At 35.4% G+C, this 13,545-nt stretch overlaps 1 protein-coding gene across 1 annotated transcript; it reads right to left on the bottom strand.

Annotated features, from left to right (window-relative positions):
* Positions 1 to 349: 349 nt before the first annotated feature.
* Positions 350 to 12,966, bottom strand: LOC113717735 (cleavage and polyadenylation specificity factor subunit 3-II). The gene is made up of 13 exons (XM_027242533.2): positions 12,660 to 12,966; positions 12,285 to 12,468; positions 12,135 to 12,207; positions 11,787 to 11,904; positions 11,243 to 11,316; positions 10,704 to 10,840; positions 9,275 to 9,338; positions 8,356 to 8,421; positions 6,867 to 6,936; positions 3,907 to 4,011; positions 3,118 to 3,259; positions 2,204 to 2,303; positions 350 to 1,378 (listed from the first exon to the last, which is right to left on the bottom strand). Exons 1-13 carry the CDS (start codon positions 12,682 to 12,684, stop codon positions 593 to 595), a joined length of 1,944 nt encoding a protein of 647 aa, XP_027098334.1. The 5' UTR covers positions 12,685 to 12,966; the 3' UTR covers positions 350 to 592.
* Between the last annotated feature and the right edge of the window lie 579 nt (positions 12,967 to 13,545).

The raw sequence follows: 13,545 nt of genomic DNA, 5'->3' as shown, positions 1-13,545 counted from the left end.
TATCCTTAAGGTACAGAATAGACTCCCTCAGGCCTCAATCAGAAAGAAAACAATCAACCATAGTGCTGAATTGTATAGGCTTTTGTATAGTTCAAGTCGACTGCAAGCGGTTCCTGATTGTGCTTTCTTTTAAACACTTAATTTCTGTAATGAAACAAAATATCTCTCATTTTCTCCTCGAATAGATTCTTTTTTCTTTTTTTTGGGTTTTCAAGAGAGCCTTGTTATGTTGTTTTGAAGGCTTCACTAATCCTTTGAATCCGATCCCAACGGGTATCATTCCCTCCAAAACTACATTCTCTTTCATATCCTTCAACCAATCGATAGAAATTTCCAATAAGACTCGACGTTAGCAACCTCGATTAGCAGTTCATGTTTATTAAAGCTTTAGTCAAAGCACAAACTGAATGGAAATTCTTCTATTCTGAAACGTGTGTTAACACGTATGACATAGCCGCTGAATGTTTCACCAGTGGATTGAGCATGATAGGCTTGATCTTACACTATCAACCAACTATACAAGGTGTAACATCTGGACTGATGAAGCCAGATCCAAAGCCGTCCTTGGAGATGGTATTAAAACTTAGCACCTTCAGCACTTGTTCAACACCAGGTTCTTCATAAATGAAATAACATTCCGAGCAAGCTTCTCATCTGCTCCTGACCACGTGCAACAAAAATGAACTGCTTCATATGTAGAATCAGGACCATCATTCATCCTGTGAGGGCATTTTTCCTTGGAACACACGGAGACAATAAATGATTCAATTTGAAGATTCTGGTCCGATTCCTGGATGGTTGCTTCAGAAAAATTGTTACTAAGCTTCAGAAATAGTTGGTGCAGAAAAGGCAGAGATTCTTGTGACACAGGATTCAGTTGTTGTTGCTCATCCATTTTGGTGATTCGCACTGGAAAACAAAGGGCAAACTGGACATCATGAGTTTCCAGTCCTGATGTATGTACAAGCTCTTTCAGGTGTACAATCTTTGGGTTCTGGTGTTTCCCCGTGGTTAGTATGCCTTCAGCTACTCTGTCATCACGTACCCGTAGCACAGGCTTAGAAATCATGTCCATATCATCTGTAATAAGATTCCCTCTTGATCTTTCTGTGACAAACTTGAAGTTTGGACTCCATGTGCTTTTAAGGAAAGCGCTTGATGCATCAGCTTTCACATAGTGAGTAGAAGGGATGCTCACAGTCTCGTTATTTGCAGGAACATGGCATTGCATATCAAAGTCAGACTCAATTTTACCTTTGAGGGATTCCATCTTTGGCTTTTCACCATGTACAAGAATCACATGCTTTGGTGACAGAAATTTGATGAGATCCATAATTCCCTTGGCATCAGTATGAGGACTGAAAGACAACTGATGAATCTGGAAATTGCAGCAAAGACGTTGGTTATCTTGTATACAGAAATTGCTTTATCTATACAATATTAACAAAGAAACATCTTGTGCTAAAACATTCATGCTTCTTTGAAAACTTGAGCACTGGTCTCTATCATTTGATTCATTAACTTTCTGATGCACGTAAGATGTGATTGATACATTGTGCTGTTCATGGTTTCTGAACAACAACCAAAATGCTTTCAACAGAGCTCAATGCAACTATTGGACAAAGAAGCTCATTTCCTTGGCTGGCTGTCCCTAGAATAATGGATGAAGTTCGGTGAAGAAAATTACGGTTAATATTTTCTAAAGTATCTTCAGACAGAAGATAATCAGGAGTCAAACTTTGGGATGACTGGTATACTAGGTGGCGAAGACACAGGGACCAACATAAAGCAACAAGGTTACAAACATTTTCATATTTAGATGTTTGAAAAGCACCAAGTTTAATTGGCAAAGAAAATAAATTGCTAAATCAATGACCAGTTATGTCTGATTCTTCTAAGTTTGTGGGTCTTTCGTTGGTTGGAACATAGATAATTAAGAAACATAAACTTCACCCTTAAATTTCACATACACAATGGAGCACGAAATCCCACAAGTGCATTCAGATTTAATAAACTTCTACGGAAACTCACAATGGAATGTAGCAGATTGAGCTTAATTGACATCAAAATCAAAATGATTTATCTATTCAAAACCAGTAATCAATCTCAGCAGAAAAGGATCCACTCATTAAAGTATTGAAAGAGAACCTTGTCATATATATGTTATCAAAAGAAGAGCAAGCATCAAAAAGGGGATAATAACCTGGCATCGCACATCAATTTGGGTGTTTTGATCTATATTAACTTGGGTTGGTGTTTTAGCTGACATCAACCGGTGTCCAACTGTCCCAGCCACACAATACCTGGCAACAATCCAACAAAAGAAAATGCATCACAATGGTTCTTACAAAATAAAAGCACCACATATACTGGGTATGATTAAGTTGAGACATTGTATCACTCTAAGCATCGCTTTTTGTCGGTCAAAGTTAATATTTTGTTCAACATGCATCCAGGCCACTCTCTCTCCTCTCTGTCCATCCTTGTACTTGCCTGTGTTTATAATCTCAAAAATACGGTGGCATTATTAAGAAAGTAATGCTACAACACCTAAAATAAATAAAGAAAGGGAAAGGGGCACTTGGTTGTTCGAAATTGACTTACAAGTAACTAAGTCTATTCTTCAAAAATATGAAGCATCTTAAATATTTATACTACATAAATATTTCTTTGCACTTTGCCCTCCACTTTGCTAAACTGAAAAGATCTTAACTTCTCAAATTATGCCAGAGTTCAAGTCAAAGTGCAAATGTTACTGTTTAAAATTTGTCTTTGTAAAATGCAACATCTAATGCAAGCAAGAAAAAGCCAAGGATACTTTAAAATGCCTTGAGAATAATACAGGACAGAATTCAAAGTCAATCCATTGCATTTTGATGAAAACAATGAAACAACACAGAACTCGATAGAAGTGATTTAAAAGGTTAAATGGATAGTGATTAGAAACAATACTGCTCTTAATCTAGGATTTTAAAAAAGGAACATTTGCTCACTCTACAGGAGCTTTCTAAAGTTGTGAACATTATTCTTATAATCATTTATGCCAGCCTTCCCAATCATTTAAAATAGCAACAAGCAGCTGTGTATTAGTTTTGATATGGGGGGAACAGAGCATACCCTGGCAGTGTGACGAGATTCACTTCATCTGGAGCCCATTGCTTGAAAACTTCAAGTGAAAATCCACCACTTATCATTCCTGGAGTAGCAAAGAGGACACAAGGCCCGGGAGCATTTATCAAGGAGCGCTCAAACTTGCAGACTGTAAAATCCAAATTCAAGAAAATAATCAACACCTTCAGTAGGATCAATGCATATATGAGATGCTAGTGCAGTGCAATTAATATGGGCAAAATTTGGAGAGCTAAAAATAATTACAAAAATCGAATTGATTGAGCAGCTATTTTTAGAGACTACGCCACCAGAAGTCCTCCTTTACTGGACAAATACACCTCAGAAGCATGAAGTAGGAGCAATCAGAATGGCTCAGCAAGCCAAATATCTTCTAAGATAATAAAATTGCAGAACAATTGAGAATTATGTTGACCATATTTCTTTGAGATAAAATAAAAGCTTAGCTATTCAATTAACCTAAATTATTCCCTGAGGGTAATTAGTAATCCAAATGAAACCCTACACCTTTTAAATATCAAACTGCAACAAAACCCTTTATTACTAAATTTGACATCACAAACACTACTAAATTTATAGATATGAGCATTAAATCATATTCAGCAAAGCATTATAATTTATGGGTCCAAGTCTTTGAAACAAAGAGAGGGACCATTATTCTACATCCCCAAAACTGAAGTCTAGAAAAGACTACAAAGAAAGATTCACTGCCTAGAAACTGTTTGGAAATAATAATTTTCTCTTTCCAAAATGAATCACAAGCAGTAGCGGAAGTACCATTTCTAAAATTGAAAGGATTGCGTGTAGCATACGAATCTTTCACCTTTTGGCTTGTCCAGTTGATCAGAGTTTTATAGTATACATTGGCTTGAATAGTCAAACCTGAAAATAAACGTTCTTTGTAATCAGAAAAAGAGGGGTGGAGGGATACCATAAAAGATGATTTCTTAGCCACAAACATTAACTACAAAGATGCCCGCCCAAACAAATTAACAAGGTATAGTTTATACATTGATTTAATCCCTCTTCCTGAGAAAAATACTTCATTAAGGAAAAACCTTTTACATGCAATTGCTACATAATTGAAGTAAAAAGTAGAAATAAATAAATGGCTCATACACTAGCTTCCTAAGACAGTAAAGGGAAATTGCACAAGAAGGCAAAAGATCATAGACAACAGAGACTAACATTGTGTCACTGGCTGTTTCATTTTGCTAGAAAACATGCCAAATGATTGAGCTCTGAAGGAGGAATTCCTAATTAGGTTAAGCAACAACTTAGGAAAATCTTCAACTTCAACTTTAAGGAGAGCAACTAACTTGAAGTGCCCAGGTCTTAACGTGGAAAAGATAGAAAACTATTCCATTATGAGAATTTCATGTTCAATTAAGTTGGATGAAGAAGGAAAATCATCACATGCAACTAATAAATATCTCAATACTTTTAACATCCTGGAGGCATTGTGGAAATCTTATGTCTTATTATATTAAATTCGCAAGTGCACATGTGACACAAACACACACATAATATACTGACACAGCTATGTCAATATGCACCTTCCTTTTCTTTTGTTTTTGTCCTAGCTCCTTTTTCCTAACACTAAATTTAACTGGAAGTAATCCTATCAGTTTGGCATTTTCAGGACTCATTCCCGAATGACTAGCTTTTGTTGGATTGATATCTTCATTCCTTTTGAATGGCACATCCTTGGAGGCATTGTGGAAATCTTATGTCTTATTATATTAAATTCGTAAGTACACATGTGACACAAACACACACATAATATACTAACACAGCTATGTCAATATGCACCTTCCTTTTCTTTTGTTTTTGTCCTAGCTCCTCTTTGATAACATTAAATTTAACTGGAAGGAAAATCATCACATGCAACCAATAAATATCTCAATACTTTTAACATCCTTGGAGGCATTATGGAAATCATATGTCTTATTAAATTAAATTCGTAAGTACACGTGTGACACAAACACACACATAATACACTGACACAGCTATGTCAATATGCACCTTCCTTTTCTTTTGTTTTTGTCCTAGCTCCTCTTTCATAATAATAAATTTAACTGGAAGTAATCCTATTAACATGGAAGAAAGATAAAAACCCCACATACATCCTTGGTCATATCAACAAGAACAAGAATATCTGTAGATAAGGAAACCAACCATACGTGTGCCATCGTGTGTGACAATGATTGTAGAACTTCTAAATCATCTCATCCAGAAGTTTGACAGAATTAGCTTCTACTAATTTCTCTGGGTTGACTAGTGTATGGATGATGGTGAGTAGAAGAATGTCAATATGAACACTTTCCTCTTCAATGAACCACAACATAAAAAAGATCACATAACAGCCAGAAATTAACAAAATCCAATGCCCACTTAGCCTGTTACTGTATCAATATGTGATATAATCTCTAGTTATTTTGTTCTATTCTCGAGTTAATGCATACATTTATGGATGATATCTAGAGGATATCAATTCATCTTTTTAACATTTGCACCTGTACAAAGATATTGGTATTTCAAATAACTAATTTAAATATCAATCATTGAGCATAACCTGGCACTTCTAGTTTCCTACTCTTGCTCACTAGAGAGTAAAATGGAGAAATGGACCACAATGCATGAAAATAGTCAAATTTACCATTCCTTATGAACGGATTGTGCTTTGTTCTATTTACCCAAACATTTAGGTAGCATACCACTGGCTTTTGTCTATATGTTTTTTAATTGTTCTTTTTTTTCTTTCCTTTTTTCCTCTCCCTGCATATACTACAGGCTTTGGCATGGCATCTTTCCTTCAGCCACAAGCAAAATCTTCGAGGTCAAGAGAAACTCACAACCAATTACTACTCCTAAGATCATAAGTTTGTATTCAGTCTCAAGATTTCCAAGATTTTCGAATCAAAAGTAGATCTAAATTGAAACTAGAAATTCAAAATGTTAGAATGTTCATCATCTTATGTGATTCAAGAATGGGTAAAGTCCATGGTTTTGTAGTCAAAATCAATCCCAATCTCATCGTCACTCAATGGTTGCTAATTGCTGTTTCTAAATAGGATTTCTTAAAATCTCTTCCCTGTTGATTTGTTGAACCAGAAAAAGAACCAGAGTTTGACTTAAGGAGAAGCTGAGCAAGAAAGGAGGTCAGACCTTGGGGGCAAGGAAGGATGCACTGTTAGGGATCGATGGAGGCAGAGAAGCAGTTGTGGCAGGGGAAGAGAAGTATGGGAAGGGTGATAAAGGAAAGGGAAGAGACTAAAGAAGACAGAAAATTATCACCTTTTTGGATTTTTCTATTTTTAGGATTCAAATTGGTAATCAAACAAAACCTCCCTATGCAGTCAGGATTGGAGAACCAACAAAATTTCCAAAATTTTAGATTTCTCCAGTTTTCAAAATCCATACCTATTAATAAATATGGTAATGATTCCAAATCCTAATTCCCAAACCCTCTTATCAAGTGGCTCCTGAGTTGTCAAGCATGAGGTAGTCTGTCAACTACTCACAGATTTTTTCCCCCTTTTTGGGTCAATATAGAGTGCAAAGACAACTGGCAGACCAAATATAACTAGCTTAAATCAGTTTTGGCAAGCATAAGCTCAGACAATCTTGAGAAACAAATTCCATGTATGTTCTGTAGACATCCAGTCCAAGAGAGATATTAAAAGCCACAAGTTAAATGCCCCAGTATCAACACAAAGAACTTCATTTAAGCAAACCTGCGGAGAAATAGATAGGAATCTTAAGATTCATGCGCTCCCAATAGTCATCCAATAGCATACACAGCTCCTATTTAGCAATGGCAAATTTGTAAGAAGAAAGGTTGGCAGTTGGTAAGTCAGAATAAAGTAATTCAAAACATGTTCCAAGAACAAAAGCTTTGCAGTGATGAAACAAAGGAAAGCATCCAAAATAAACATATACACTTCAAACCAAATACAACATTGTACAGGTCATACAATTTGCTCAGTTCCATGGAGCAGCTTCTAGAATGCTAAGAGAAGGCAATTCAACAAGTAAACTTCCAGTGGGTAAGAAAAATTGAAACCTATGAGGGATGCCAGAGTTTCTAATTAATTGATGCAGGAAGTGATAATTAATGTGAAACTTGGTCTGCTAAATGCATGTTGTTAGGCAAAATCAAATTGAGAGCAATCTTGGATTTTGCTTTCCCAACCTTCAACCTACTAGGACAACAGCCAAATCATGCAACCCCTATAGGCACAAACCTTCCCTATATTGCATTGCCAAGAAAGGAGAGACCATATGTCAAAGTAGCTGCATAGCATAAAATGATATCAAAGCTGAAATTTTGGTTAAATGTCTCAAAGCAGTACTGATGCGCATCCTGGCACTTTGGAAAACACAAAGCTTAACAGAACAAGAATGACTCTTTCATAAATCAGGATAATACAAAGCTTAACAGATTCCATAAATCACAACCTACAAAGGAGTTAGCCTTCAAAAAGTCCTTTATGGCTTCTGATCATAACAGTAATGGTATCACAGTCAGTACTTGAGTTTGTCAGTTCACAAGGAATAAAGCAACCACAAACGGGTGTCCCTTTCCCAACACATCTTAAGCCATCAGTTGCTATCAGCTTTCAATATTGTTGATTCATCAATTGGGACAGTTTAAGATCCTTTATGTCAATGTGATTTTTATCAGACTTGCAAGTTCCTGTTGAGATCAAAAGGCATATCTATCCATGTCATCCATCATATGTAGGAGGGCTACATGCTGGACACTCCTACCATGACTTATTATTGTGAATGCATTCAGCAGTTTAGAAGTTTTCAGGAGAGTAGTCTCAGCAGTTGTTATTCCTTAGAAAGTGCCATTAGTTGATAGATTCCTCGACTCTGCTTGCTACATGTTCAGTGTCTTATTTTGCATCTCTGTTTTATAGTTTTATTTCACTTTATTCATTAAATGATGAAGATATTCCAACATGATCTGGGACTAAATCAATATCCCTATTCAAAATAATCTACCCAAATAGAAATTATGGGCCTCAAGTGTTAACACAAGTAGGGTGATTCTAGAATTAGATGTTAATATGTTGAGACTTGGGCGAGTTTAAGCAAATTGAATCTTTAACATCCATGTCCAGGCATGTGCCAATCAAAGAATGCTACAAGCTGAGGAATAATTTTTACTCCAAAGCATGAGAGATGAATGATCTCAGCCTAAAATGTTTTACCAACCTGTGCTCTTCCTAAAGCAAATGAAGGAATCAGCACCTTTCCTCCACAAGCAACACAGTTGTGAACCTGTTAAAATCAAAATAGACATAGTTGAAGATTAGACCAGAAAATGATTGCGTTGCATGTCTATTTCTAGGGAATGAAACATCAGATAATACGTGAATTGTACATAATGCAAATTGTTTTTCATGTACATTTGAAGTAGTATTTACAACACAGTTAAATACAGTTTCCTCATCCAGGCAATTTTTAACTTCCTCTTTTCTGATTCCATAGGAAGAGTAAGACATGCAAATTTGATTTACAGTGATCTTAATTTAATTACTTGAATTATGTGCCCAAATCAAGGTTCCTATCACCAGAAAAGAAGTTGCCGAGACAGGATCAAGAATAACAATCTTTTTCAATTATGTTAAAGAAAAAAGTTTCAAAACAAATAACCATTAGATTCATCATTCAAGAAACCATCTTCATTGACAGAAAAAAATCTACAGCAGTAGAAATTGCATGCATGAACAAGGGTTGCCACATTCCACCACTGCCTCTTGTAAAAAGTGGTCAACAATTTTTCCAAAATCCGTGGCAACCAAGACAAGTTTTTTTCTCCCAGACTCTGCAGAGTTGAAACCAAAAATATTATTCCCATAGGAGGAGCTGAATCAGTATTGTAGGTGAAAATAAAAAATATTTAGAGGTGAAAGTTAATAGCTGAAGTATAAATTGTCAAAACTGAAACACTGAACTTCTGCCAGCATAATTCTATACTTAGTAGCATGTCAATAAGGAACAGACATACGTAATAGTAAAAATGTGACTGAACATCAATGGTGAAACAAAGAAACACAATTTAAGAAAGAATGAAACTGCAGCATACAGGAAATTCAAGTGACAAATAGAATTACAAAGTGGAGGGTCATACAGCTTTTAGAAACTCCCGCTCCCGAACATACTTTGATTCCCGGAGTGTTGTTGCATAAGTTGACCTGCAAGAACTTTAGCCCATAAGGCACTAGCTAATAAATTTTATTAACCTTTGTCAGATTCAGAAAATAACTCGTTTTCACCAAGAGAATGCACATCCTTATACCAGCTTGAACATCTCAAATTGTTAATAGAAGTGCTATTCAAGTATTGACAAACAACAAAGGTCACTAAAAGTAATGAGGCAAAATCATAGAAAGAAAATCATTAGCACAAGTTTGAATAACAGGGTCAGTGATCATCCTAGTAAATAACAAATCTGTTACCCATAGAGTCAGCTTAAAGAACTCAAAGCTCTATGCAAATTTATGTGATTAATACTCATCAACTAGTCAAATTAAGGAACTCAAAACAAGAGTAAATTCTTCCGTCTAAATGTCAAATGCAATCCAACTAAAAACCTATGAATTAACAATCTCTTATAAATATCTCTTATAAATATTGAAACTGTAGGGAAATTGCTCCATTGTGCATTTTTCGTAAATTAACATCTCCAATGTTTAAAAGATGAAAGTGGTCTTTGAAAATCTAATGACATGCATGCAACCATACTCCCTAGTCTTGAAAAATTCAATTGCATACGTACCATGATTTTGGTCCCACAGTCCATGTGATTAACAGCAAAAATATGTTTATACAGTTTCCTATAAATTCCATTTAACATAGGTAGCATATTTTTCCTCAGTCAAAATCTTCTAAAATACCATTAGGAACTGTTCTCTCCATCTTGTATTCCAGTTCAAGATTTCACCTCCTGATGCAGGATGAAACAGATGCAAGTAATTTCTACCATCTTGAACGTCCAACCTGGCCTCTATGAGTAAAGCTAGCAAGTCATATTCACTATCGTTTCAATTTTTAAAATTATGCAGAAAAAAGTCCAAAAACGAAAACATGAAATTTTAGGTCCATTGACTTAATGACATAATGATAGTACTTGCATTAAGTGTAACAAAGAATGAACCATTTTACTCCATTTATTCTAAGATAAAATAAAAAATCTATTTATCTTTGGTTCTAGAATTTGTTGTTCCCTTTTCTACCATTTATTGGTTGTATGTATCAAATTTGCATGAAAGCGTAAAATCACAAGAAACACTTCCACTTTTGAAGTGGTCGTTCAGGATAAAGACACCTCGGAAGGGAAACTGACACAAAAAAAATGGGTCTAAGGGAGTAAATTTTCTGCCTCTCACAATCAGAGATTAAAACAGCAGACTGTACTTCCAGTGACACTCTTGAACCCGACCTAAGAACAAATAATGTGTAAATACATTTAAAGAGAAATTATTAATGAATATCTCTAACATGATGAATTATGTATATGCAAGCATATATGCACACATAAGAAAGAATGGCTCCCTTACTCTGTTATGACAAGGTCCAAATGCAGTCGATCAATTTGAGCAGCTCCAAGATGTCTATCTGCTGTCATATTATAATCCCCAGTGTACACCATGGCAGCATCTCCAACCTTTGCATAGAACATTGCAGCTCCAAGAACCTAGAGCATCTAGACTATTATACAAACAATTTACTGTAGCAAACGACAAAGCATCAAAAATAATTCTACACTGACTATTGAGCAGTCATAATCACTATGCAAGAAAGACAATCTACTAAATTTAGAAACATACATGCATCCATGTACCAAAATAGTGAAACAATCATTTTGCATTCTATTAGTTAAGAAAATTCATGACAGCTGGAAATACAATAAAATTGATATAAGCATTAACAAGCACACTTAGAAAAGAAAAAAAATGAGAACAGACTTAGAACCATGAAAGACAAAGCAAAATTTGTAAAAAATACAGGCATTTTTGAATGGGATTAGAAAGTTGTATAACAGAAATAAAAACTACATAAAGTGTTGTATACAAGCCAAGAATAATGAGAACCTTACATGTCCTGCATAATATGCACGAATCTGAAGGTCCTTATCAACTTGCACAGTCTGCTTCAAATCGACGGCAGTTACTGCAGAAGGCAACAAGAAACTAATCATTTTTCATGCGTTTGCATTTGCACAAGACCTCCTTGTTTAGCTTTGACAATTAGCAAATGCATTTGAAAAATTGGCTGGACTACAGTTACAGGACCTCTAACTATCCACAAAAATTAGAGAACAAAACCATTATTGAAGGACTGATGGAGTGGAAGAGGAAAGCTGAATACTTTTCAATCAAGTATTGTAGCTGACAACAATCACAAGTTCTCTTAGCAATCAATCTCTCAAATGTCACACATGAAGTTTACCAACAAGGATTGGATCAAGAAGACAGAACCACATGCACAATAACGATTACCAGAAAGAAAATGTACTTTTATTGGCACTCTGTAGACACATAAGAATGTTGCTGCTTCCACTTATTAACCACTTCCAATGACCGTATGAATTAAAAGCATACAAGATAAGAAGAATCGCAAGAAAAGAGGAAGACATCCACCTCTCTTCATGCACTCCACAATATCCTTGGAGCTAAACTGTTCTTCCTCTCCCCTTCTGTCAACCATCACTTTACGATAGTCCTCCAGCATCAGCGGAGCCAAAGCTTTTGTAGGATACTGAAAATTATCCCAAGAAATCTAAAAATCCAGACTTGATATCCAATGCCACAAATATCGACGTAATAACATTCCTCGCATCAAAATGGTTCTAAAAAAACCCCTGGTTCATTAACTTTAAAAAGAACCACATAACCAGTAAACTCTTTTCTTGTTTTACACAAAGTTTGAACTCTAATAATTACTTCATTGGTTTCAATAAGGATTCCCAAAAAGAATGAGAAAATTACCGTCATGTAAATGGGTCCCTTATATCCACATACTTCAGTGAAATAAGGAAGTGCACCAATATGATCCAAGTGGCTGCATAACCCAAATTCAGTTACTCACTAACCAGCAACTCACACACAAAAACGCAGGACTAATCAAGTAAATTATACAAATGTGTGATAATGATGCAACTGAGGGAGCTAGTAAAATCTTCAGCAGCATTGCGAGGGATCAGTGAGAAGTCAGGATATCGACGATCATCCAGATATCCCATATGCATCCCACAATCAAACATTATTCTCTTGCCGTTTATAGTCACCACCACGCAGCTTTTTCCCACCTCTTGCCCTGCCCCTGATCATCATCACAAAAACCAAATTCAGACTATATAAACCCACAAAACTTCATAACATCAACAACCATTAAGGGTCAGTTTTTTCCTCATTGGCATTTTATCAAACGAGTTCTGTACAAAACTATAACAGCGCCTGGAACCATTATACTAACGGTCATTCACATGACTGCAGGTTGAGTCAGAAAAGTACCTAAAACGAGGCATTCAATCGCCATTCTAGGTGGGTTTATTCTTGCTCTTGCGACACCAGCAGAGTTCTGCAAAACTTAGAAGCAAAAGGCCAAAACCAACTGAAGTTCGACTTAACCACCTATTGGAAAACCAGGATGAATTTGAAACAGCTAAAATTCATGAACCATACTGCCATGCACCCAATCACAAAACCAAGCAAAAGAAATTGTAGGCGAATTGGTTTTAGATTTGTGATTCTAGTACTTTGCATCAACGTATTCTGTTCCACTTTATATTGATCTTGCAACTGTTTTAGATTGTGATTCGAATACATAGCAGGTGAAAACTAAACTTTTATTGTCCTAATCTATTAATATAATTGGAAAAGTTACGAGTAATCTAATTGATTTTTTATTTTAGTGTAGTAGTATTTTAATTAAAGTCAATTTCCCGCTTCAAAATTGCTCTTCTCCACTTGTGAAAATATCTCCAATAAATATTGCTCTTTAACATTGAAAAATAAGCTCATAGCTCATAATATTAATTATACTGGATAACTACGCACTCACCATATAGGAGTTCTAATTAAAACCAATATAATTGGAAAAATTTACAAGTTGACTAATTGTTTAATGCAGTAATATACTGGTACTTTTTAGTGAAAATTAATTTTCCACTTAGAATAATTATTGATCGAAAAAAGTCTACAAGTCGACAAACTGTTCTAAGTTGCAATTTGATTGTTTTAAATTGAAGTTTTTTCCCATAATCAAGTCGCCAAAAAATGGCCATATATTTTCATTCATTGTAAAGAATGATTTCTACTAGTCTAATGTACAGAAACAATCCACTAGTACTCCAATTGCTTTGGATGCGCTCCTAGTATTTGCAACCCACTGATTTAC

The sequence above is a fragment of the Coffea arabica genome, chromosome 11e (assembly GCF_036785885.1).
Source record: "Coffea arabica cultivar ET-39 chromosome 11e, Coffea Arabica ET-39 HiFi, whole genome shotgun sequence".
Taxonomy (NCBI): domain Eukaryota; kingdom Viridiplantae; phylum Streptophyta; class Magnoliopsida; order Gentianales; family Rubiaceae; genus Coffea; species Coffea arabica.
The sequence above is the reverse complement of the archived record's forward strand: the minus strand, read 5'-3'. Positions and strand labels throughout refer to the sequence as shown.

What these genes read in the sequence shown, in the direction of transcription:
- LOC113717735 (XM_027242533.2), bottom strand. Translation starts at nt 12,684, where the DNA reads ATGGCGATTGAATGCCTCGTTTTAG. An exon ending in GTGCATATTATGCAGGACAT is followed by an intron (nt 10,841 to 11,242) that starts GTAAGGTTCTCA and finishes TAGATGCTCTAG; the next exon opens with GTTCTTGGAGCTGCAATGTT. An exon ending in AAATTGATGTGCGATGCCAG is followed by an intron (nt 1,379 to 2,203) that starts GTTATTATCCCC and finishes TGCAATTTCCAG; the next exon opens with ATTCATCAGTTGTCTTTCAG.